The sequence below is a fragment of the Megalopta genalis genome, chromosome 9 (assembly GCF_051020955.1).
Source record: "Megalopta genalis isolate 19385.01 chromosome 9, iyMegGena1_principal, whole genome shotgun sequence".
Taxonomy (NCBI): domain Eukaryota; kingdom Metazoa; phylum Arthropoda; class Insecta; order Hymenoptera; family Halictidae; genus Megalopta; species Megalopta genalis.
In genome coordinates this window covers 14,603,239-14,629,494 of record NC_135021.1, presented here as the reverse complement: position 1 = coordinate 14,629,494, position 26,256 = coordinate 14,603,239, and the positions used below count along the sequence as shown (strand labels likewise).

The 26,256-nt window shown below is 30.3% G+C and overlaps 4 protein-coding genes across 7 annotated transcripts; 2 read left to right on the top strand and 2 right to left on the bottom strand.

Annotated features, from left to right (window-relative positions):
• The first annotated feature begins 1,770 nt into the window (after window positions 1-1,770).
• On the top strand, window positions 1,771-3,960 carry LOC117217519 (WD repeat-containing protein 55 homolog). Its single transcript, XM_033465170.2, has 8 exons — window positions 1,771-1,925; window positions 2,145-2,300; window positions 2,410-2,602; window positions 2,680-2,862; window positions 2,938-3,011; window positions 3,088-3,254; window positions 3,321-3,538; window positions 3,615-3,960. Exons 1-8 carry the CDS (start codon window positions 1,898-1,900, stop codon window positions 3,871-3,873), a joined length of 1,278 nt encoding a protein of 425 aa, XP_033321061.1. The 5' UTR covers window positions 1,771-1,897; the 3' UTR covers window positions 3,874-3,960.
• Window positions 3,961-4,333: 373 nt separating this feature from the next.
• Window positions 4,334-12,363, bottom strand: Sra-1 (Cytoplasmic FMR1-interacting protein Sra-1). 2 transcript variants are annotated; one of them, XM_033465171.2, is made up of 20 exons: window positions 12,116-12,363; window positions 11,682-11,909; window positions 11,410-11,589; window positions 11,150-11,331; window positions 10,557-11,081; window positions 10,281-10,485; window positions 9,996-10,210; window positions 9,765-9,895; window positions 9,516-9,686; window positions 9,234-9,316; window positions 8,963-9,031; window positions 8,275-8,348; window positions 7,798-8,203; window positions 7,309-7,508; window positions 6,682-7,211; window positions 6,528-6,622; window positions 6,205-6,443; window positions 5,971-6,118; window positions 5,657-5,885; window positions 4,334-5,434 (listed from the first exon to the last, which is right to left on the bottom strand). In XM_033465171.2, the coding sequence occupies exons 2-19, from the start codon at window positions 11,889-11,891 to the stop codon at window positions 5,670-5,672; spliced, it is 3,879 nt and encodes a 1,292-aa protein (XP_033321062.1). In that variant the 5' UTR covers window positions 11,892-11,909; window positions 12,116-12,363; the 3' UTR covers window positions 4,334-5,434; window positions 5,657-5,669. The 2 variants fall into 2 exon arrangements, with proteins under 2 accessions (XP_033321062.1, XP_076380805.1); XM_076524690.1 differs by having other exon boundaries at window positions 4,334-4,604.
• A 1,805-nt stretch (window positions 12,364-14,168) lies between these two features.
• Window positions 14,169-16,144, top strand: nSMase (neutral sphingomyelinase). 2 transcript variants are annotated; one of them, XM_033465180.2, is made up of 6 exons: window positions 14,169-14,326; window positions 14,439-14,612; window positions 14,869-15,052; window positions 15,123-15,449; window positions 15,522-15,627; window positions 15,700-16,144. In XM_033465180.2, the coding sequence occupies exons 1-6, from the start codon at window positions 14,283-14,285 to the stop codon at window positions 16,056-16,058; spliced, it is 1,194 nt and encodes a 397-aa protein (XP_033321071.2). In that variant the 5' UTR covers window positions 14,169-14,282; the 3' UTR covers window positions 16,059-16,144. The 2 variants fall into 2 exon arrangements, with proteins under 2 accessions (XP_033321071.2, XP_033321070.2); XM_033465179.2 differs by having other exon boundaries at window positions 14,439-14,642.
• Window positions 16,145-16,392: 248 nt separating this feature from the next.
• On the bottom strand, window positions 16,393-26,150 carry Graf (GTPase regulator associated with FAK). Of its 2 annotated transcripts, XM_076524689.1 has the most exons (21): window positions 25,958-26,150; window positions 23,866-24,023; window positions 23,010-23,035; window positions 21,807-21,878; window positions 21,634-21,735; window positions 21,452-21,562; window positions 21,268-21,372; window positions 20,641-20,712; window positions 20,447-20,513; window positions 20,262-20,359; window positions 20,094-20,188; window positions 19,431-19,512; window positions 19,247-19,355; window positions 18,918-19,139; window positions 18,627-18,732; window positions 18,211-18,541; window positions 17,818-18,007; window positions 17,569-17,725; window positions 17,411-17,467; window positions 17,247-17,326; window positions 16,393-17,054 (listed from the first exon to the last, which is right to left on the bottom strand). In XM_076524689.1, the coding sequence occupies exons 3-21, from the start codon at window positions 23,010-23,012 to the stop codon at window positions 16,963-16,965; spliced, it is 2,151 nt and encodes a 716-aa protein (XP_076380804.1). In that variant the 5' UTR covers window positions 23,013-23,035; window positions 23,866-24,023; window positions 25,958-26,150; the 3' UTR covers window positions 16,393-16,962. The 2 variants fall into 2 exon arrangements, with proteins under 2 accessions (XP_076380804.1, XP_076380803.1); XM_076524688.1 differs by lacking the exons at window positions 23,010-23,035; window positions 25,958-26,150 and adding an exon at window positions 24,536-25,923.
• Between the last annotated feature and the right edge of the window lie 106 nt (window positions 26,151-26,256).

The following is a 26,256-nucleotide window of genomic DNA, read 5'->3' as shown; positions in this document are numbered from 1 at the left end:
GAAGCTGTACGAATAAAATTGTATTTTATTCGGGCATCGACATTCTCACTTCTAGAGCGGATAAGCACAAACATTCCCGCTTGCATGAATTTGAGGCGTTGGAAGGGGCGGTTATTATTAAACAGAGGAGTCTGAGGAACACAGGAGATTGTTGTTGCTTCTATGGTTTGATCGGAAAAGACGTAAAGTCGAATTTCGCAGCCCGTAATTCTGAAGTTTGAATTCGCGCCATACTTTCACGCTCAGGCGAGATCTGGGGGTATAAACCGTACTACCTGACAGACCCGAAATCATAAATGCCGTTATTTCATAGTATTGAAATTGAAAATCTGTTTTCAACCAGAAAGTCTGCACGTTTATTCCATAACGAAAATAATTTCGATCACCGTATGCCAATTGAACTGGTCTTCAATTTCTACGTATAAATATGTATATCCCCATCAAAACTACGTAAAGACAAAAACAGTTAACACATATTCCCTTTATGATTGGAATAATTATACAATGCCCTAATAAATAGACAGAATAGTTTGTCCGAATAAATAGATAGAATAGTTCGATCATAGTTTTACAGGAATATTTTTATATGAAAGACAGTATGAAATAATGGTTCTGGAGAAGAAAGTAAATATCTAAGATTAGCAATATAAGGATTCTCCGAGGGTGAAAAGGCCTAAGTATGTATATGCCAAGGCTTGGACGATAAGAGTTTCCGCAGGTATCGAGAATCCTTAGAATTTACTGTACCTAGACCTGCAATAAAAGGATTAACGGTACGTACGGAAACTTCTATTGTGCTTTTTCGACTTTCCCTAAATCGCCAGATCGGGTAATTTGTGCAGGATTGAAATGGTCGTAGGATTTCCCCTGAACGTTACTAATAACGGTACTTTTCAAGGCCTCAAATTGATGGAAACGAGAAAGTTCGTCCTTATTCGCCCTAAAAATGAGAATGTCGATACTTTGAAATATAATTTGCTATGTACACAGACGCACAAACACAGCCATTTTTCCTTTTATTCCTAATTTCGTTGTAGATTGCAGATCAAAATTTCTACTAGACGTTTTAGAATTATTTTATATAGTTTTTTACTCTTCTTTTGCCTGTAAATTGTTCCAATCTTCAATAATTCTTAACTCTAATCCTCTAAATCTCTGAGTTTGAGTATTTTTTGTAGGTAATTACTAAATTAAATATATAGTCTTTCTAAGAAAATATGAATGCAAGTTTCAGCTTTATTTTTCAAAGTTTTACAAATAAAAATCGTTTAAAATTGCGAAATTATTTGTTGCTTTCGAAACTCCTTCTCATAGCATTGATTGATTGCTGCCCGTCATAGCAGCGAATATGGCAGAATTAACCAAATTTTGTAGATTCATAAACTATAAAGTATTATCTAAAATGTAGCTTAAGTAGGTAATAATTGTAATATTGTAAATATTAATTGTAATAATTGTAGAAATGATCGTCGTTTTAGGACGTTCGCAAATATTTGACGAAAAGTATAAGTCGAATATCGCGCCACGTATTTCAGATGGACCACCAGGTATATGAATGCGCGAATAGAGTGAGACCGCAAGCACGGTAAAGTGAAACAACTACATTGGTCGTCGGTGTGACTTGTTTTGTTTGTAGTTATGCTGCTATCGCGCACTCTTGCTCACTCCCACTTTTTCTCTTTCTCTAGCATTGTGGGGGCAACATTGTTTAGCTGCGAAGCGTTAACCAATCAGAGAAGAAGCAGTTTCTCTACCTGTTCATAATTCTAAGCCGGTTGCCCCCACCTTGGCTTACTATGGTGAGGTACTACTATACCGATGTACCAGACGAGTTTTGTAAATAGTATGTTTGATACGTGCGAACAGTTCGGAAGTGAAACGATTCTACTTTTCAATCATGCGTTTCAATAGAGGAAAGTTAATAGGTATGTTGCTTCAATTATAATATCTTCATAATGTTATATTAATAGAAAAATAAATTAGTAACAAGCGCTGGTATTTTTATTTCTATAATTTTGTATTGGTTAGTAGTTAACCTATAAATATATTAGTAATTCTTTAACTTTTTAATTTATTAAATCAACACCTTCTTTTTATTCTTCCGTAGAAGTAAATGAAAATAATTAATAATGAATAATTTGCAGGAGATTTATTTGATGACTGTTACGATAGTGATAATGATAGTATACAAGCTTCTACCGATAGCGATGACACTGTAAGTAGTAGTGACGAATCTGAATCAGGAAAAGATGATCGTGCAGAAGAAAATTCAAATAATAATGAGATTCATACCCATACAAGTATGTATTATGTTAACTCAATATTTATATTTAACTTTGTATTAATTTAATCATTTAAGTCATTGTTTATTAATTTTTCAATTAATAAAAGTTCTATTATAATTACAAGGTGAAGACACGGAACCTATAATACTAAATGAAGATGAAGAAGAAGATGAAGTTGTTAAAGCCATTATTAGATCGGGAGATGTACAGAGAAATCATCCTCCTCCCATTGAAACAGAAGATCATGTAGTAGATATATGCTTTCATCCAAATGCAAATGTGATTGCTGTAGCTAACATAATAGGCGATGTTCACCTGTAAGTTTTACCTTAATCTGATATTCACATTACTATGTATAACAGGGTTTACTATAACTAAAATTTTTACTTGCTAGGTATAAATATAGTAACACTAGAACACAACTTGCTTCAATATTGGAACTGCATCTGAAAGCATGTCGTGATATAGAATTTAATGGAGACGGAACGTCATTATTTTCAGCTGCTAAGGATCTATCTGTAATGCTTACTGATGTAGAAACAGGAAAGCTAATAAGATTATATGAGAATGCACACAAGTAGGTATAAATTGCTCCCTTCAACTTGTGAAATTTAATCTGTATGTGTGATTAATAATTGATTTATGTCCATAGTGCACCTGTGTATACCATGACTGTAATTGGCGAACATATGCTCGCAACTGGAGACGACGATGGAATAGTAAAATGTAAATAATTAGTGTTGACGTATTACCTTTTTTCATTTCTAACTATGGATTTATATTTATACATAAATATTTTTAGTATGGGATCTTAGACAAAGACGAGATGATCCTACATTTTCAATAAAGAAGATGGAAGATTATGTAAGTTCTATCATAACAAATAGAGATGGGAAATACTTAGTATGTGGGAGTGGTGATGGCTCTCTCACAACGTTTAATATACCAGGAAAAAAATTTCATGTTCAGGTATGTATTTATAAATGTATCACATAAAATTGATTTTTCTATTTTTAATAGTAAAAATTTTAACAGTCGGAAGAATATGAGGAGGAGTTAACATGTCTCGGATTGTTTAAAAATGAAACAAAAATTTTGGTGGGATCTAGTAAAGGCAAAATGTACATATACAATTGGGGAGAGTTTGGACTCCATTCTGATGAGATTCCTAGTGTAACGAAAAAGGCTATAAATTGTATGATTCCAATTACCCAGAATGTAGTAATTACGGGCGGAGAAGATGGAGTACTCAGGTAATGAATCAATTTTGAATTAGAATACTCTGCTCATTGAATAAAGTAATGACGTAATTAATATATTTATATGCAGGGCTTCAAGCTTGTATCCACGTAACGATCTTGGAATTGTTGGACAACATAAATTCTCCATTGAAACCATTGATATAAATAGTGATGGCACTTTGATTGCATCTTCTTCACATAATAATGATGTCAAATTTTGGAATGTACAATATTTCGAAACATTAGATGTTACTAACCGCGTGAAAGGCGGCAAACAAAAACAACTAAAACATAACCTTCCAAGTAGTAAAGTCGACAACGCGTCGAGTTTTTTTTCAGATCTTTAGAATAGAAACACAAATAATAATTATATATTAAATATTGTATATTTATTATTAAAATTATATTTTTCAATATGATTATACAAATAAGAATGTACTGCGTATTCTATGGCTGTGTATGCACACAAGCCCAATCCCTCGTCTATGATTGGATGGTACGATACCGTTCTCAAGAATTAGCATAGTAAAGCCATCTATGTACTACATTTTCAAAATTATCAACTATGGGTAATTGTGGCGAACAGCTTGGGCATTTTTTCACTAAATGGATTGGCGCTGTACAGTGATACAAGAGGCGCCATAAATCCCTCAATGGAGGTAAACTTGAACTGTTTTTAATTAAAGAAAAAGGAAACACTTCTAGAGGGGATAATCCGAAAATTTCGAGTCAAGAATTCATCTCAAATACGAGTGAAGTTCTCTCACGTCTCTATTGAAAACCATTTTCACAAACAATGTTGCAACATACTTTGATACACAATTTTATTTTTATGATAGTTTAATTGTCATACACTTATACTGAAAGTTGAACACTGTATTATCTGTATTTAAAGATGACAATAAAATTACGTATAAATATAAATATTCTAAAAAATTACATATGAAAATTGTACAAGATTCTTTCAGTAAACTTTCATTATTATGATTTTATAATACAATTGTAGTAGGTGTACAGTAGTATGGTCTTGACAGTCGCTTGCAGTGGTAGTATACAATGGAAAGATACAAATTCGAGCCTGTAATATTAGTACGCAATATATAAAAACAATAAATTAATCTTTTCTTATTTAATAAATTACTATATTGCATACCTGGAGCAAGGCAGAGTAAACTACAAAAAGATAAGGAAGAAAGGAATTCAAAACTTAAAGTTGTATAATTCCGTGTATCTTTCTAAAAATATCATAAAGTACACGCTTTTGAACGTTCATTTTAAACCATTCATTGTACAATTCGTAATTTACAACAAGATACTTATTATACATTTGTTTACTTTTTAGACAGTGATAAGAGTTTATTCGATATTGACTAAAGAATATTATAAAAATGATTCTCTAAATAATAACAAAAATTCCCTTCATATTTACTACTGTGATTACAAGCATTTAATACACTTTGTAATTTATACTTAATTACTAAAATGAACTTATAAAAATATGAATTTAGTACGATATAAACAAAATATAAGAATTCATGATATATTATGAAATTTAAATTATTTTTGCTAATATAAATTAGAATAAATAATACTGATATTATACAACACTTAATAAAATCTGTAATTTAGTACAAAGTTGGATAATTCTAATTTTGAAGACTTTCTGAAGTCTTCAAATAAATTTGTATATTCTTACATGAAAAATGGTTAATAATGAAAGCACTATCGTACATTAATAGGATATATAAATGTTCTTAGTGATTAGTTATTAATATGCTAAACATTACTAACATATTTATATAGTAATACACCACATACAACTTAGCAGAATATTCCATGTCTCAAAAGAATGCTTTGGACTTCAAATGTCTCACAATTTTTTGTGTGTAAAAGCAAAATAGATCTATGCTGTTTAAATAAAATAACTTGCTTTAATAAATATTATTACTTTGATATCAAACATGCTAACAAGAAGATACAGTGCAATATATTAATTGCTCATTATTTATTTTTAAAAAATCTTAAATAAATACTTCAAATTGTTATTACAGTACGTTATTTACTCGCAAACACGAGTTGGATAAAAAGTTGGACTCAGCCTTAATTATATTGTATTACAAATATGCTTGCCTGAAAAGTTATTTTACTGATGATTCATTTGACGTAAATATTCTGGCGTATGATAGTGTTGCTGCTGTGCATGAGCAAGCGAGGGATGAATGGGCGACGGAAAGCATCGAACATGTTCAACGCTTGATGCATCACTATCTCCGCTCTTCAAATACTTATTTAATACAGCAAAAATTTGCGAATTTAATACTTGAAATCTTCTGATTCTGTCCACCATTCTTTTCAAATGCTATGCAACACAATAAATACAATTTGTCATAATGTTCTGAAAAATGTTATATTTAATCAAATACTTATAAAAAAAGGACACTTACGATTCCTTTAACATTTTCGTCTTTTCCGTCCACCCGTTGTACTCTTAGGATATGATAACAGAAATCAAGAGCCTCGAAACGTCTTTGTTGACCAAGTAATACTATCATAGCACATCCAGCCCAATGTAAACCTTCTCCGAATAATTCCCTACAATGATAGTCATATTGCATAGTTGTTTATATTGCTTTAATAATAAATTCTATTGTAATATTACACATAAGTATGCTACTGACTCAACAGTAAATTCTGTTTCTCCGACGGGAATACAATACACAAACTGTAACGCACTCCACAATCTATGAAATTCTGTACATTCGTCGACGTTCATTACTCCATTTGCTGGAGGAGGACCAACCCATATGGGATCATCCAAGAAACTACGTAATCTGCTAAGTACCACTTCGAATATTGATAAACCACAGCAAAGTCGTTCCCGTGTCAGTAAATCTCCTTCTCTGGCAATCATTGCTTGCTGTAACAATACGTATATACGTAGTCGAAATATAATTAGGCGCAGTTGTATCATACATTGCTGTGTACATTTTTCATTGCTTACCTTAGCTGTACCTAGATTATCTACGTTTGGAACGATCTGCAAGGCTGCATATTTTGCTTCAAGTCGTTTCTGCTTAGTTTCCGGTTTTTCACCCTCTGAAAATACAATCGTTAGAGTATTTGTTTGTGTATCATTATCAAATCTGAAATTATACCTTTACAGTAAGGCCTAGGCAATATATTTTGAAACGGCGCTGCATGTAACAAATCGCAAACTTCTTCCTGTGACAAGGCTTGTTCCATTAAAAGACAAAACAGAATTGTATTGCCAAACTCTCGAAAATTATGAAAGAGTTCGGTTTTTGCATCAGGATATTGTACAATGTCATTCAACTGAGCATGATAATACCCCAAGACACCTGGAGATCCATAATCGTATCTAGGAAGTTTACAAACTTTTGGCATTGCTTCCATCAGGGTCTTAGTGAATTGATGTAAGCTTCCTTGAATCAAAGATTTGACGATTTTTAGAAGCTCTTCCATTACTACTGCTATTCCTTGATAACCAAGAAGCTTGCACATTGTTCGAAAATGTTGCGGTCCGACAAATCCTGAATATTGCCCGTACTGTGTGCTGTACGCTAAATTCAATTGTTTACTGCCCCAAAGATAATGATGCGACATTTGTGGCGGTTTATCTCGATGAACTGGCTGTACAAATTGAAGTCCTCGACATTTTACAAATCTGTTAAATTTATTTCAAGTATGAGACGCAAGTTCAGTATTTTATTATCTCAATTAGTAATTTCAGTATTTTATTTATCTCAATAGTAATATTGTACCTGTTTGTTGCTGCATTATAACAATAATTTGGCAAAAAGTCATAATTTAATTCCCAAAATACATGAAGCGTGATTCGCCCATACGGAGCTAACACGTTATGATTAGCTTCTCTGAACATTGCATCGTATTCATCCAGTGCAAGCCATTTACTTAAAAGTTTATGGGTAAGACGGTTAACTTGTAGAAGTCCTTCTAATTCCTAAAGCATGCGAAATATTACAATTACATACACATTGTAAGTCACCCAAGATTTTTACGTATATTATTTCTACAGTTTTTAACTTTTACTGTACTCCTGAGGTGTACAACACCCCAGCGAAATTTTTTTCTAAAATTAATTACTCTTTAGAAAAACATTTTTTTACACATTTTCTCACATAATCAAAAACAACGGAAATATTTTAGCTGAAAATCTTAGGTGACTCACGCTCTCTGTATATTTTAAAATAGACTTAAAACTAAATCAGCAAATTATATCGTTAACTTACTACCACTCCTGTAATATCGCCAGATTCAAATTTACTAATTGCCAAATCCAATGATTTCTGCATGTCCGCGTTAATACGCTGGGTAATCAATTTATTCAAGTCAATGCTTCTTCCCAATAGTTGTACGTGTCTTTGTTTTAATAGCGTTTCGTATCTATTGGCACGAGGATATGGAAGTAAATATGCGCCAAGAGCAACACACTCTACTCGGAATCTTTTGTCTAGCAATATACTCGCGGCTAATTGCTTGTAATGAGCAAAAATTTGTTCGCTAAGCTTGAAAACGAATTGATCAAAGCATAAGTTTACTTCAGCTTCCACTTCGTCGTAAAGAAATTGTTTACGGAATATTGTCAGTGCATACAATGCACTATCATTGTACAAATCCAGTGGATACAGAACATATCTAAAAGTATAATGATATTATATATAATGATATATTTATAGATACATAGATATAATATTAAGTAAACTTACTCCATCATTGATGGTTCTTTGCTTCGCAATATATGATCAGTCAATATCCATGGCATAGACATCTCGATAGGGAACTGAAACATGTGTCAGTAAACTATGAGGCTGATAAGAATTAACTTTGACATTAGTGCAGACTATTACAAGATTCTACTAATTACAAACCCCATGTGTTAATAAAATAATTAGACGAACTAGTTGTATATTCACAAAAGTACAACATTAAAAATATTATGTGCTTTAAGAACACTACTATTACATAAATATACATTGATTTCATCACTTAATGCATGCTATATGTAAAATAATAAGCTGAAATCACATTAATGATTGAATGTGCAATTCATCCGATTTCACCTTCTCTTTCCATTTCGTAATGTGCTTGTGTTAAACGTGCAAATATTTCATAACATATTCCTCGAAATTTTTCTTGAAAGCTGTTACAAGAGACAAACACAAATATGTACATAAACTATTGACGACATAAACTTTGTACTAATACCACAGTCTGAAATTATTACTATTCAAATGTCAAAAATACAGAGAACAGATTCTATCTATACAAAATGCAATCTGCAACATGGACAAATGCAGTAATAATGAAACCAGTAAACCATATTAATGGTTATATACTGCAATAAGTTACAAGCGTAAGCAACGTTCCTACAATCACTCGTGTCTAACAGAGTACCTGGATACGTTTCTCCATGGTGATCAAGTCGCTGCACTCTTCATTATGCTGGTGACGTACTTGGCATTTCTAGTCATGAAATCAAGCACACAAAACGCTATTTTTGATAGTATCTTTTATGTAGTAATGCAAGACATAAATTACTTATATGTTTGTCAAAGACAAATTAAGATAAACGGAGTAAGAACACCGATCAACATTTTCCACTTAAAATATGTTTTACATATCTCCGCGCATAGAGTAAAAAAATACGAAAGAACTTTTCAATTACCTGTATCTTTCGTCCCATGGTCATCTCTAGATAAAATTCTCTGTACCATAATTGGGACAAATCACAGCAGTCTTGCAATGATTCTAAAATGAAACAAAAATATATTAGCAAAATATGATATCTAAGTAAAGCTTATAATTATACTATATTATAACTAACTATAATATCAAATTATAGATATAAGTGAATATTTAAATCTACAGGAAATGCAAATTTAAAGAAAATAAATTCCTCATAATAATAACTTTAAATTAATAATAAATTATAATTAATTCCATTTACCACTAAAATTCAAGAGATAACTCCAATAAAAACTAGTTTTATGGAATTGATCGATCTGCACAAGATACTGGCCATCAATATCTTTTCTTAGAGTACGTTTTCCACCACTCTTGTCAGCAATTAATGATTCTAACATAGTACGAACCATATAAAGCTGAGTTGAAGAAGGTCCTAAAAAGAAACATTTATAACAAAAATAGAGACTCCACAATATTGTAAAAATAAATTGGCTTTGACTAATTGCCTTACCAACATTCCTTCGTGGCACTTTAATACCAAAACCGTTATCAGGATCTTTCTTCCCCTTTAAAGCAGGATCTCCTAATGGCTCTACTCCAAAATGCCAATCGGCGCAAGTTTCTCTTACAGATACTATTATACTAGAAGAAACCAATGAACAATTTAATTCATGAATGTACTATACATAGTTATTCAACGTAAAAGACACTTTCATGAGAAAGGTATCAATAGTACACATACCTACGGATAAGATCTTTTTTATTTTTAATAGCTTTACGAAGTGGTTCTCGTAAAATAAGTTGCACAAAATCTTGTAACTCCGCATATATATTTCTACGTATCGCATCAATGAAAACGGTTTCTATACGTGCCATTAATACTTGCAATCCCTTGATCATTGCAATCACTTCTATTAGAGCAAATTTTTCTTCGTCCGTGTAATTGTAACGTGTAGCCTATCGAAATAAAATGCATCAATGTAAAGCACGCTGTCGGAATTTATAACTAATATAGAATATATTTTACTCTTTCATATTCTTCGGCTTCCTGTGGACATTCCTTATTCATGTGGTGATCAGTAGGATGAAGAAGCTTCCAACTATAAAGTTCTGTAACTACACTTGTCCACTGTGAAAGTAATTGCAACCCACGTAAAGCTAACTCAGCAGTTTCTCTATTTTCGACATCACTGCCACATTCTTTGTAGGTGGTAGTTACTTCATTACTGTACCTGTATGGAAATTTTTTAATAAATATTGTTTTTTGCAAGTAATACAAAAGACCATAAATATATACTGTTACCTTGCTAATTCGCTAATATATTTTACATGGTCTTCTCTGATCTGTGGCAGATGTACCATAAGATCTGCTTGTGGGCTTATACTATTTGATGAAGAAGATAATGGCCATCTTGATGCATCAAAATGTTTGGAACGTTTGATGTAATTAAAAGGTGCAATTTGCATGTCACCAAATAATGGTACTACTTCCAAATTTTTAAAAATTCTATCAATTCGATCTAATTTTAATTTTTTCTTTTGATCTAATTTATTGATATTGCACAAATCGCTATCCATTAAAAATAGCCCAAATCCCATCACCTTTACCAACATGTGTTTTTCATTTGGTGTCAAATACATCTTAGTCTCAAACATATGGACACATATGTTGACTACATCTGCAAGCAACTCTTCATATCCAGCAATTTTTTCCAAGTTTTCTTTAACCGTATCGCGAATCTTATTTTGTGTAGCTAAAAACATTGATAAGTTTTGTGACTCCTGTATTGTGTGGGAATCAGACAGCACTTTAAGAAATTGAGCAGCTCTGAAATAGAAGAACACAATCAAACAAATAGACATTTTAAGATAGTGATTTAGGGTGATGAAAATTACCTCCTATAAGTAGAATAATCATTTTTCACACTAGATTTCATGTTTTTCAATTCATCCAAAACTGCAAACATATTAATGAACTTTCCTAATGTAAGCAAATACGCTTCAGAAACAAAGTCTTTCCTTTTCTCATGATGACATAAACGTTTTACTTCTCCAGAGAACCTTTCAATTGCTTTTCTCTAGAAAATGGTAGGATATTAAAATTAAATGTACATGAAAATCTATATAAGAAAAAGAGTAAGATGTCAAATACTTACTTGAAAATACATAAAATTAAGTAACTTATTTACTTCTGGTGCTAGTACCTCTACAGTCTTTTCATAAATTTCTACTCTGTTTGGTTGTTCATTTGATTTTGGTTGCGGAATTGCACGAGAACAGCATCTCCATGTATATAACATAACAGCATGTTTCAATCCTTCTTCCAATAGTTCATTCTTTAAAGTAAATACATTTATTAATATATTAGTCTATTATTCATCATACATCATATATAACACTTGTTAAATGAAATTATGTTTAGACTTACCAAGCTTGCATGAACTGTAGCTTCTTCAATGTATTTAGCGATTCCCGTAACAAAACCATTCCTATCTTCAAAATTAGTATCAAAATTGGCTTGATATACTACAGAACACGGTTGTGCTTCGATGCATGGTTGTTCATCCGGTAATGTGAATTCATCGAGCACATCAACATTAGATAATGCATCACCTAAAGTTACTTTATCAGTAGTCATTTCAGTCTAAAAATAAACCTACGTAAAAAAAAAAAATTATTTATTTGTTAACAAATACAACCAGGTAAAATATTTATTTACTATTGTTATAGTGACATTTTAAGATCATTAACCTAATTATATCTTCACGAACGTAAAATTTGAATGTAGATGCGAGTAATTGTACTTGAGTGATTGCTTATATAAAGTAATATAGAATAATTATCATTCGTAACGTTACTTACCTCTAAAGAGGTTACAGTACCTAGTAACTTAACTGTACTAAAAACTTATACTGCTCTACAGGAAAATGAAATATTTTAAGAAATCCACAATATAATTAACACATTGTGACGCAATGTCGAACTGTGCTACGAATCTATGGAATTGAAAATCTAATACAATCTAATACTCCACCCACCCAGTAGAAAACATAGGATGATTATCCTATCAACAACACTCAACCCTGCATACACAGTTTCATATAGTTACATACGCATACAATGTAAATGTACACTATATTATATCTCAGGCTTTGCACGACTTTTTTACCTCCCTTAGCTTTTGCAACCACCCCCACCATTTTACTATCCACCCAATCCACAATGAATCCTGTCTTAGCATTGAATTCACAACAAATCACAGTAAATCAATTTCTGTTCCTATTCTCGTTAACGGAGCACACTGCAGCCGGAGAGCTTGCAAAAGTTGAGGTATTACATACTCAACACTGTGTTGTTTCAATATGTATGTTATATACATGTCGCTACATACGTACATACATATGTATTTCTCATTCTGCTTAGTCCCCACGTCCTTCATTAAACAATTTCTATCTACATATGTAAATATAATTACTTACATATGTATGTAATGTAATCTTTTAATTTAAAAAAAAAAACAGAATTTTAATCTAATTCAATTGGTTTTTATTATAGAATTAAGACTTTCGTAGCTTACAAACAACTTTTACTTAGGATGCATTTTGATCATCAAAACAGTAATTTTTTCACGAGTGTTGCGGAGTCGAAATTGAAAGTGTATTTCACGGGCAAAACACGATTCTTTGAGTCTCATAGGTAGCCTTCATAATTGCCGACATTTCGTGAGAGAAGGAATTGGATGAATGAGTCGTAAAGAATAGACTCGTCACTCTTGTCCGAATCGTTTTAACAGCTTAACAATGGCAATATTCATGAAGCAATGAAATAATTATTAAAGTAAAAGTCAATCTTTTTTACGTTATTTGTTATTAAGAAATAGAGGAAAACCAACATTGTAGCCCATGATACTACACGATTCTAAAGATGATACGTCCCAAAACAATTCAATATACTCAATATAATTTTTATATATACTGAATATGATTTTTTATAATAAATATTAAAATAAAGCGAGCACTGATCGGCTGTTGTGATTTCGGAAGTCGCTCCGAAAAAGAAAAACTTTCGAAGCATAAATATTACGTAATTCTCTTTCCGCGAATGTTAGTCATATACCAAGATTTATTTTCCATATTTATCGTCGATCTGAAATTATTGCAACGGGAGTCAGGAGCCCACGCGGTATCGATCGGGCAAATCACTTTAACGATTTACACATACAATGTAATGCCATTTTTTCAAAGTTCTTAGTAATTGAAATTGATGTTGGTCTCTTGGTTACTCTTATTTCGAATAAGCGAAGCAAGCGAGCAATTTTATCGAGTTATACGAGTTTCGAGTTAAGACTGTTTGTCATATAATATTTGTATATTGTGACCAAATCACGTGCCAATATCTGTTATGGTTAAAAAGTTATACAAATACGGCATCATATTCCTTAATCCACATCGCTGAAAAAATTATAATTATTATAATGCAAAAAATATTTAATTACTTAAAGTTAAGAATGATTATTCTTTAAATATTTTTAGTGAAAATATCATTCTAATACCTCCAATGATTCAAAATTAATAAGAAAATGACACTGTATTTCTCGATCCGGAAAATGCATTTCTATTTGAGTCGAGTTTCTTTTTCATCCCTAATAGAAAACGCTGGTGGCTCCATCTCGTAATAAACATTACGCTTGTTTATTACTTATTACAGTAATACCGCAAGTTTTGCAATACTCTCCAGCCGCAGTGCGCTCCGCTAGCGAGAATAGGAGTAGAAATTGTTTTGCTTTGATTGGCTGACAATTTAATGCTGAGACAGGATTCACTGCGGATCGAATATGTACGCAGTAAAATGTTGAGGATGTGATATCGCTCAAATCGAAGGCTAAAACAAAGACACTTATGATCAAAGTTTCCCTTCTAATCTAAAATGTTGTACTCTAGTTCATGCTTAGTATTCAGTATACATGTCAACATATGTCAATTTTACAACAATCTCCAATTGCTTTAATATTGTTTAATACTTGTGGAAAATGTCAGACAAAATAGTTATAAAAATTTTAACTTTAAATTGTTGGTGTGTAATTATTTTGTATTCAGATTTCATTAACGTAGTATTGTACGTCTTTTTCCATGTTTTAACTTCCTTCGATTTGTTTTATTAATTTTTATTATTTTATTTATGACAGGGGAATACCATACATTTCTAAGGATAGGACAAGCCGTATGGAAGCAATTGCTGACAAATTAGCTAGTGAGGATTATGGTATTATTTGTTTACAAGAAGTCTGGTCTCCGAATGATTTTAAAATGATTAAAGCGAAAACGCAAGAGCAATTGCCATACTCACATTATTTTTATAGGTTAAATACCATTAGTATGTTGTACTTAAAGTAAGTGCAGTAGAGACATCCTTATCCAAAAACATTTATTTTTTTATCATTTTATTATTTAGATACATTATCATCTTAGAGAACTTGAATGAAATTTTTAGATAATAGAATGTTTTGGTATCAGGATATTCCAAAATAAACCTTCAGATAAGAGAATCTACTGTATTTACATTGAGTTGTGACATTAATTGTATTTTAATTAAAAACCTTTCAATTACACATCTAGTGGTGTTCTTGGATCAGGAATTTGTGTCTTGTCAAAATATCGCATTGAAGATGTAATGTTTCATAAATGGCCTTTAAATGGATATGTTCACAAGATACACCATGGAGATTGGTTTGGAGGAAAGGGTGTTGGACTTTGCAGGCTCAAAATTCATGACATGAATGTTAACGTTTATACTGCGCACGTAAGAATAATTGAAATTGTTGCAATTTTTGTGCCTTTTAAAAATAAATTCAATGTGTTTAATATTTTAGTTGCATGCAGAGTATAGTAAGCATAATGATGAATACCTTGCACATAGAGTTTTACAAGCATTTGATACTGCCCAATTAATAAAAATGACTTGTGGTGGGGCTGACTTTGCTATATTGGGAGGTGATCTCAATACAGAGCCACAAGATTTAGCTTATAAAATCATTTGTGGTGTTGCTGGTTTAATTGACACTTGCTCAAACATTTCAAATAATTTAGGGACCAATGAGTGTGCCAATAACAGTTATACTAGTTCTAAAGTTGCAAGACTATTCCCCAATGGAAAACGTATAGATTATATTTTGTATTTAAGCTCAAAATTATACAAAGTATGTTAAGTTTTTGTAATGCATTTGAGTTATTAAACATAGTTCAGTATGACTAACAACAATTATTTATAGGTAGAGGTACAAGACTTTCATCATCCTTTCCCAATACGAGTACCTCACAAAGAGTTTAGTTACTCTGATCATGAAGCTGTTATGGCTGCTTTGAATGTTAGTCCTGGTAAGATAATAAGTATAGTAATATATTAAGCTTTTGTTTGATATAAATATTTAATGCTTAATTAATATTCAGGTCCGTCAACTCAGCCTCAACCAACGAATGTAGACGTTGCAGAAACATTGAAAACGGCGATAAATATATGTAAAACTTCGTTAAGGATTGTTCGCCGCCAACGTATTTGGTACTTAGTATTAGCTAGTATACTAATAGTTCCAATCGTCTGGTCTATGGGACTTGATTGTGGCATTGCGTCTGTACCTGTGAGCATTGGACTTAATGTAATACGTGCTTTTCTAACTGCAATACTGTGTTATTCTTTGTTCATGAGTACTATATGGAATAGCGTAGAAACAAACTCTCTAAAAGAAGGGTGTTTAGAAATGGAAATTTATTTAAAAAATTTAACCGAATTTGTTAACATCAAGAGGTAAAACTAATTTACTTTATACTAAAATTCCAAGTTTTTGTAATTGATAAAGAACATTTTTATTCCACATAAAGACGTGTAACTTAGTAACATATTTTTCTTCAATTTTTTCCGATATGACAGAAGTATTTAATATGCAAAATATAACATTACCCAATAATTTTGATAAGTAATTATCTTAATTAATCTTAGATAGTAAATTTCTTTTAATTCTATCAATATTCTATTGATATCAATGCAAATTATCACAAAACATACAAACATACTTTGTCAAGTAATTTTTTAATCACTGTTATTATATTAAATTTTGTCATTAAGTTTTGTATTAAAAATTCTGATTATATTTGGTATTTATTTATTTCATATCACATTCTTATATTATATAATATATATACATATACATACATATACATATATATATATATATATTATTGCAATATAAACAAATGGTTATTGCCTATGAGATCTCCTACAAACTACATACTGGAGCAATATCTTTCAGTACAAATATATTTTAATATTATGTAATATATTAACGTTATATGTTTTATATGTATATATATACGTATGTACTGCACACACACACACATATGTATATATGTATATATATATATATACATGTATATATGGATATATATATATAAATTTTTCTACAATTGATTATATACAATATAGACCATCTTGAGCAAAGAGGCTCCTAATAAATAAAAGGTGTATAAACACCATACGAATGTATATATAATTGACTATGTAAATTGTACCCAAAGGAATTTAAATACAAAACATTGCGTTTCAGGTAAGTTACCATATAGCATTCATGAATACATGCTTCAGTAGGCAATAGTACTAAACAAAAATTACAATTACGGAATGTAAAAACAATGTAGGCACTCTTTGGTTTTCCAAATTCAAGGTAATTGTTCAACATAATTCTTTGGGACCAATCCTGTCTTGCCATTTAGTGTGCCTTCTAACCATCCTGGTTCCAAAGAGGCCTTTACTGTAACGGAGAATTGAATTCAGTACATTAATCTATATATATATAGCAAATTATTGACATAACATTGACATAATCTTTGCAATTATTTTGCGTGTTCGCAAAATAATTTAGAAAATTGTAATGTTACATAAATATTCACAGTTCATTATTTAGAAACTGAGATTATTCATATATGTCACGTATTTTACATACCATTTGTAATAATTTGATTTGGTTCAAATGATAACTCGCCATCGTTTTCTGCCAAACAGGCATATAAGGTACGAACTCTCCTGAAAGTTGGATATAGTTAAATTCCCGCTACTAAAAAAACTATTTATATTACAAAAATTGGTCAACGGTGAATATACACTTACCAAATACCAGGTACTTGTCCAGGGCTTGAACGTCCACTACTGGGCGATGTATTAGGTCTATGGAAGATTGTGAATATTAAAAGAATAAGATATGTATGACGGATGGAGGAGGTACGCAACTGATTACAGTGAAAAGGAATACAAAATCAAAAACTTACACAGATACTGATGGATTATTTCGTTGAGCATAGCCCGATGCATAATGTACAGACATCATAGAACCACGCTTTTGTTTTACCGGTAAATCGGATGTAAAGGAATGTGGATCAGACGCAACTGACTCATTTGAACTACTTGTGTTGCCACTCGTTAATACTGCACACACAGGTAAATACAAAATGTTAACTGTCTAAAACCCAACTAGCGAAGAAAAAGTGTTCTTAAAAAGAGTTAAGATAAAATAAAACCTTTATCCGCAGAATGGTAGATAACATTTGCATTAGATAATTTGACACGGCCACCTCGACTATCTAAATATGTTGGCATTCTGTGACTTGCGTGTTCTGTTTCTTCATAATCTCCGTTTTTTCGATCATCGACTGAAGATGATTTAGTAACAACCGCTAATGGACCATCATAATATGATCTTGTAACAAGCTAGAACAAATTATCAATACATGTACATTTTACCATCAGAACTTTGATGTACACTCTAGTTCTCAAAAATAAATATTTTTAAACTCCAATTATGTTTTCACTTCTTTGTGTAAATTTATAATAGAATCTTAAACAAGTTTTATTCACAAAAAATTACGCGTCGCTAATTTTAAATCGTTTTATCAAATAAATTTATATGTTACATGTGAATGTGGTGAAGGTATATTAGTGTGCATTGGGTGTCTCAAGAAAGAAGTGCCGTTTCCAGAAGACGTTGACCCATCCTCGACATTGACACGTTGAGATTTAGAAGGAACGGTATTTTGTGTGCCTGGCATTGAGCGTACTGTATCTTGTGGAGGTCCAGCAATTATTCTCTCATAATTTTCAATTAAAATTTCAACTACAATATTATAAAATTTAATATCCATAATAGAAGCCACTGTTTCCTCTTCTGGTCTTAATAAAGACGGTCCAAAGCATACAGCTAAATTGCTAATAGTCATTAAGTTTTTATCACTTTTCTTTGCCACACTGAAAACAATGATATAATTATTCAGATTTGATCGATAAAAATTTCAGAGTTTAATAATAAAAGCTTGTTGAACCCAGTCTTTACCTGCATAGATGTCCAATAATAAGAATTAACATTTCTAAATTCTCATTCGGCAGTTGATAAACAAGATTGTGTATATCATTTATACGTGCTTCTTTCGTCTCTTGTTCTGTGTTGAATCGTATTGAAGGAATACATTATATTAACATGAATGACGTGTACACGAATAAAATGGGAATTGAAAATAAAATTATATAAACAATATTTACTCACAATAATGCAACAGAATAAAAGATACTGTTTTAATTTGAGGATTTTAAATAAAATAATATTGTAGAGAATACCTATACGCACTCGCAGCTGAAATGAAACTATTGTAGTATCGGAAAGTCATTAATGGTTCAGATAATGTCCTCAAATAAGTTTTGAGCGCACTGGTAATCGTTTTACTTTCCCATTCGAAGCGATCATCCATGTTAAGTTTTTCTAATTTCCTTCTATCCAATCCCATCGCCAGTAGCTTATTTACTTTTGATGCAACACCAACTACTCTGTATAAGCCTTGTTCTTCAAGACCTAAAATAATGTTGTATACGTATTATGTAAATCTTTAAAGAGAGACATAAAATATCTGTCTCAGGAGACAATTGTGTGAGTAATTATTGAATATTTGCAAACCTTACCTCTTTCTTCCAATGCAGTAATACATTTTGATACAAATAAAGAACCAGAAAATGTTTCCTCTAAGACGTTTCCTTCAGATTTTGTCGCTGCACCAACTACAGGACAATTCTAAAAAATAAACGTAGTAATTATTTGTTCAGTTACGATATAGTTTAAAATACTCATAGAAAGTTAAGTACGTACTGGTTCTTTACCATCCATGGCATCTAACCATAATTTCCTGTCTTCTTCAGAAAGTGCTTGGAAAGTATATACAACATTCGGCCTGAAAAAATGAAGTTGTACAAATATTATTATACTATATAATATTTTATTATAGTTATTATTATTATTATATTATATTATATAATGTCATATTATATTATTACATATATTTATATATAACGTAATCCTCACAAATCACTAATATATATAATGCGACAGTCTTTTTGGAATAATGTGCCACATTTCTGATACTACATATTTTTAATATGCATAATAAATACAACCGTTGTGTTAACATTAAAAAGAAATATTTTTGATGAAATTTGATAAAAGATGCATTTAAAAGAGTAAAGTCTTTAACTTAAACTAAAAATATCTTTAAATAAAAAATGGGAAAAATATGGTTTCATTTTATTCACAAGTTCAAATCTCTAAAATTACAAAAATATGGCTAAAAGTAGGTCATCTATCACCTACCTTATATTCCCAAGAATGTAAAACGTATCAAACTTTGAAGAATAGACATTTAAACATAAAACATAGTATCTGGTTAGATAAGTTGTTTAAACTGCTGCGTTCCAGATTTTACTATCAAAAAATGTATGAAATATTTCTAATATAAAGAAGCCTAATAGAACTTACTTATTGACAGCAGTGATGTCAAAGCAGAATCGTTTTTCAATTGTATCTGACGTACGACGTACACACGATGCCAATTCAAAAGTTTCTTTACTACTCTGTTAAAATACAATTAATATGAATTATTTAATTACCAAAATCAAAGTCTCGCATACGTAAAATTTTACTTACAAACTTTCCTGTTAGCTGATTGTAAGGTATCATTGTGAATTCCTGTTTGTCTTTTTGATATGTACAATATTGCTTTGTCCATGTTGTACCAAATGCTTCTGTTAAATTAAATAGCGTTTATGTTGGATTAAATGTATGGTAAAATAAATTGCAAACGTTAAGGTGGCATTAAATAATATACCTACTTTTTTCCATTAGAAATAAATATCCTTCTCGTGTGTAAAGTTTGTTGACACCGGTTTCCACAGCAGACTATAAAAATGTTATTGATATCAATATATCTATCATTACTGTTTTATTAGTACTCTTCTAAGTAATAATTATCCTCATTATAAAATGAATTAAGTATAGACGAACTTTAAAAGAACTTATTACATACCTTTTTCATATCCTTCATTTTATTCATAAGCGATTCTGTTTTATCCCGGGTAGCAAGGAAATTTTCTCTAGTCTTGTAAAACACACACACACACATGAAATTCAGAATTAGTAAGCTATTTATCATGCTGTTACCCTAATCGTAATTGCACCACACAATACTTTAGTAAGAAAGTTATACCTAAGTACTCATACAAGTAATTGAACATTAACAATCAATTCGATTATGGAAACTATCAAATTATTAACATAAAATATAGTGTCAAACGCCACACAAAACTATATAAACGCCCAAAATTACGTATTCCCAAAATTATTTTCTTTAAATATTTAGGATATGCTGAATCACATTCTTGTAATGTAAATTATAATCACTTCTCTCCTTTATAGTTACAATAAAAAAGAATATTATATTATTTATTAGAGAAATTCCATAGAAATTAGAATGTGAAACAACAATATATTTAATATATTTCGGTAAATCAATGTTACAATGCATAAAGCAATTTCTTTGCCATTTGAATAATACTAATGTAAGTAATATGTTTTAGAATCGTGCCTCAGTAATACTATGCTCTTTTCATGAATTTTTAAGCCAAGGGGTATTAAATTAAAAAAAAATACAAACCTTCTGTATTTTTAACTGCAGTTCAGTCATATAAGGCTTAAAATCCTTTGCAACTTCATGACCTTGATGGTAAAAAGTCAACCAACCAAACATGAAACCCAATAGCTAAAAGAATAAGTTCACATAATTTATAAACATATATCATCTAATTACAAAACATGTAATAATCTTGTCAATAACTTACAGTTTCAACAAATTCAAACTTCTTTCGCTCTTGTACTTCTTGTAGCAAGAATACATATTCTAAACTAGCTTGACAAAAATGTCTCTCAGCCATTTCCAATGTTGCATCAGCCTGGTTATAACATATTTTTTATTTATTTATCTAGATAACGTAAATATTTATAGTTAAAAAAATAGTCGTACCTCTTGAAGTACATTGTCTTGTTTTTTAGTGGACAAATTTAGGTAACGTTCTTGACTTTGACAAAATTTAATGGTTTGTTTCTCAAATTTCTTTTTACCATCCTGTATATGTATCAATAATGTAGAATAAATTGTTATTTCAGGAAATGTATAATAAAACATTAACAAATTACCTTGACTCCACCAATATGTTCTTTTCTAAAATTCTCCAGGGGTAGTATAATTTGATCATAAGCACGTTCAAGCTGAAAATAAATTTTTTAGAAATTAAGAAACTTCAAAATTAAAATGTATGTTTACTTCTAATTTTATGAAATTGATAACACAGTGATTCTTCCTCAAATGTTAAAGTGTATACAGATAAAAAGTATGTGTATGTATGTGCCACACGCATCACACAATAGATAAAAATTATACCAAGAAATTTCAATCATAAAATAATTATATACAAAAAATTAAGAATTTCTACTAATCTAGCCTACAAGACCAAAGTCTTTTTTAATGAAAAGTAACATTGTCAATATTTTAATAATTAATCTATTCTAGTTTCTATGGATCTTCATTCTTATGAAAAAGTGTACTAAAAATATAAATTAAATATTACAATTCCTATAGAATTGTTATTTAAATTTTTCTTTAGAAACAGCTATTGTCTAAAATTATTTAATAACTTTGTGTGTGAGTATCTAAAATAATTAATATTCTCATTTATCTTTTTCCAACTACCTATATATAAATATTGGATACTAAAATCGACTCTTATAAATAGAATATTATAAATAGTCTGTAATATTAAACATCAAATAAAAAATTAGAAGATTATTCACATTACTAAAGTACATTCCTCACTTGTAATTGAAGGTAATTGTATGTATGTGATCTATGTTCACACACATGCATCAATATGATTGAAATAAATCAAGCAAAACAAAAAGAAAAGGACTCTTTCACATAACAGATATTAAAACATGTAGCTTACCCTTAATATTATAGATGAGTACATAATTTATCATGAAAAATATGCTATCAGTGTGAAAGTAATACTAATACAGTCTAAATGAATTTTAGTTTTATTTAGTTGAATTAAATGTCTTAATATATCATGAAAGTTCACTCTAATGTGTAACAATTGCATGCAATGATTTAGTATCTTAAATCTGGTTTTAGTATTTAAAAAGGAAATATTAAAGAAAATTCTGAAGACAAATCAGAAGCATTTGTGTGCATTCAGAAAACACAAGAGTAATATGTACATCATGATATTCTAAATAATTTTCTATATTTGATTTGAGACAAATGCAACACAGTTGATATCCATAAGCAAAATAGTGCAGAGAAAATATGACTTTATTTTAAAATATAACTAAGAAATATACCATTAAATAACCAGGTAGAGCTCCTTCTATAAAAACAGAGTTTTTATAATCAGATTTTCATACTGATAGAAATAAATCATTGTAGGGATTTGATAGAATAATTTTAATAATAATTTCTACTTTGAGATATGTACAACATTGATCTCATATATGCATAGTATATTACATATCCTTGACATTTGATCATCTAAAACATATACTTTGTTTCTATTGATAGAGGGCACTGGCTATGATAATATAAGTTATGTAGATAATATATATATATTAAAATTAATAAAAAATATTTTTTTATGTTTGAAGACAATTTTTTAATTGAATAAACCACACACCTTTAATTCTACTTTTTTTATATCTAGCTTAAAAAGTTTGAGTCATGTAAAAGTTATACTGATAATATAGGGTGTGGCAGAAAAATGGATGCTTGTAAAAGCTGAATATCTCATTCAACTGCTTTGATTTAGAAGTTATGGATAATATCATTTTAACATGATGGTTTTCAAATAAAATTACAGACAAAATCTTAATAAAAATGCTATAACATGTAATGACTAATATGTATTCTAGTTTGAAAGAGTGTTTACACAAAGTTAGAGGTCTCCTTCAAGGTATATTTAGTATATTTTGTATATCAGAAGATTCTATATTTAAAATTCAAAGAAATTGCACTTTTTAATGAATTATTTATCAATCATAACATTCATATTTTCCAACTATATAATTTTATAACATGTTCCCTTTTATCATTAAAAACAATAAGTGTATGTTGATGATCATATTAACAAATTGAGGAATTCTCAGATATTCTAAAATAGAACTTTACAACTATTCACATATGTGTACTAGAAACATTGCATACCATGCGATCCCTTTCATCCTCTATTGATGCAATAAGTTTACCAAATTCCTTTAGACTTTGAGATATATGAGTTTCATCTTCAGTTTGTGTTTCTCCGATACATTCAAAACTAAAGTTCTGCAATGTCTTGGAAAATGCTCTCTGGGCTCTGGACAAATCTAAAAATAATTATTTATTCTGTAATTACAAGTAAAATCTTCGAATAAACTTTTTTCTGTTCTCAATATTATTGTGAAGAGGCTTAAAGTGAAACAAAAAATCTTATCCTCATTGAAAATATTGGAAAAAGAAATTTTTCTCTTTATTTAATCATAGTCACAAAATATATCACGTAAATGAATAGTAATTACATATCTGTACAGTCAGAAAACAAAATTTGCAGGTACCAGAAAAAAAATTCTAATAGCGAAATGAAATTAACAATCCATTGATAAACAAACTTGTCATGGATTAATGATATAAATAAACGTGTGCAATGCTCCGAATTATTAATTAAAGGAAGGTTAGTCACAATAACACGATTAATAGAAAAATATTGTTAAATATTCTAATGTTGCTAGTGAAACGTGACTAATTGCGAAAAAAATGTCGAGATAAAATAGATTACGGTGACAGCAGCTGTTAAACAGACACACAACTTCTTATAGCATACAGAAGATAATAAACTTACTTTTGGCAGCTAGCAAAAGATCTTTGACCTCTTTGATGAGCCGTTTAATCTGTTGGCTGGTCTTCTCCAATTCACGTTCATGATAATGAAGATTTTCTCGAAAATAGGGACTATCGGTTAAGCAATCCGTAAACTCTAATGGTTTGAGGCCAATACCCATTATTCTTGATTGTGTGTTAAAGTTCGAAAGTCATTAATAAGTTGGAACAACCGCACGAACGAGTCAACACTTAATAACAAGTATTAGATATTACGATTATTAAACGAAGACAGAAATTTTCTATCGTGGTGCACGCATCGAGTCACTTCGTGGCGGGAATGTTCTTAACGAAAACACAAGATCAGACCGCAATACAATTTCTCCTGTTTATTGCTAGTCATGAACAAAGATGTACATTTTCCGAATCTCCGTTAAGGCTAATACAAATCACCAGTAAGATTATATAGACTGGAATTTTGCGATGTCGATTAAAGATCACGTACCCCTTTAGTCGTACGTGCGAACTACATTTTAAATGGCGGGACATTCGAGTAACTTTACAATAATGTTAACAACACTGTCCAACGCATATTTAAAATAATAGTTGGAATTTATAGGATAGTGTAATTAGATTGTGAACATTTACTTTTTATGTACACTTATCAGTTTCCACTGAACATAACTTCGTTTGCTCTAGTAATATGGATTTTTCAGTAAAAAATAAAATAAAAATGTATTGAAAGTTTATGATCACTTTTCTTTATTCATGCTTACATCAAAATGTTAAAACTTTTTCATTATACTGTGATTATAAATTTAGATTTGAATGTACTATGATTTGACTGTCATCGAAAACAATATTTCTTTGAATAAACAATGAAATACTTTAATTGTTTATGAATAATCCTTCTACTATTTACACGAGATTAGAAAAAATAAGTTAATTAATTCCACTGCAAATAATTATTTTCGAAATCAATTGCACCAAAAATAGTAGGATTGATTTTATGTAAATTTATTTCCAGTGATTGTGAGAGAAGCCTATATGTACAATCCTCTCCATAGAGAATCATTACTGGAAAGTGTATGTGTATGAATGTACACAGGTATATACCACTCCATGCACCTATTTAATTGTGTATTTACACGCTTTCAGTCAGCTTTTATTGCATTTTTGAGTAATTAGTGTAAAGCTATGTAAACATAAACAAGATAATTTTATAAAACCTTCATGAATTTACAAAATATCTTACAAATAAAAATTAATTACTATTCATGCAAGTTTACATTTTAGGAAAATAATAGCTTTTATTTTCTTTCAAACCACAAGAACTAACATATAATTTACAATATTAATTTTATAAATCGATCATAGAGAAAATTTATTTTCTCAACATTTTCTCTGCATGTTGGAAAGCGTTCATTAAAATATTGATACTTACTTAGCAGTAGACAGATTCGTGGACAATTAGAAGCAAAATTTGCTTTCTTGAATCAACTTTAACCTTATACATTTCTCTAACAACTTCAAAATATTTTACAAATTAATTTATCATTCGTACAATTACCAAAGCTACATTGCGTTCTACCTGTCATCAATCGATCTTCGATACAAAATGCCTAGGTACGTCTTGAACGGAGTCTTCAATTGCAATTATAATTTTAAACATGAACGATGTAGAATGTAGCTGACGAACGGTGTCTTGTGTTGTAAACTAATGGCCAACAGCAAGCAAGACGG

Bases quoted from the DNA above. Each gene is read 5' to 3' on its own strand.
- LOC117217519 (XM_033465170.2), top strand. From the start codon at position 1,898: ATGCGTTTCAATAGAGGAAAGTTAATAG. The intron at 1,926-2,144 runs GTATGTTGCTTC...AATAATTTGCAG, and splicing joins CAATAGAGGAAAGTTAATAG to GAGATTTATTTGATGACTGT. The intron at 2,301-2,409 runs GTATGTATTATG...TATAATTACAAG, and splicing joins TGAGATTCATACCCATACAA to GTGAAGACACGGAACCTATA.
- Sra-1 (XM_033465171.2), bottom strand. From the start codon at position 11,891: ATGACTACTGATAAAGTAACTTTAGGTGATGCATTATCTAATGTTGAT. The intron at 6,623-6,681 runs GTATAATTTCAG...TTGTATTTTCAG, and splicing joins GCCTAGGCCTTACTGTAAAG to AGGGTGAAAAACCGGAAACT. The intron at 6,119-6,204 runs GTCAGTAGCATA...CTATCATTGTAG, and splicing joins GAAACAGAATTTACTGTTGA to GGAATTATTCGGAGAAGGTT.
- nSMase (XM_033465179.2), top strand. From the start codon at position 14,283: ATGTCAGACAAAATAGTTATAAAAATTTTAACTTTAAATTGTTG. The intron at 14,643-14,868 runs GTAAGTGCAGTA...TTACACATCTAG, and splicing joins ATTAGTATGTTGTACTTAAA to TGGTGTTCTTGGATCAGGAA. The intron at 15,450-15,521 runs GTATGTTAAGTT...AATTATTTATAG, and splicing joins TAAGCTCAAAATTATACAAA to GTAGAGGTACAAGACTTTCA.
- Graf (XM_076524688.1), bottom strand. From the start codon at position 24,695: ATGGGTATTGGCCTCAAACCATTAGAGTTTACGGATTGCTTAACCGAT. The intron at 21,563-21,633 runs GTACGACTATTT...TGTTATAACCAG, and splicing joins AAGACAATGTACTTCAAGAG to GCTGATGCAACATTGGAAAT. The intron at 18,733-18,917 runs GTGCGTATAGGT...GATTCAACACAG, and splicing joins TAGTTTCATTTCAGCTGCGA to AACAAGAGACGAAAGAAGCA.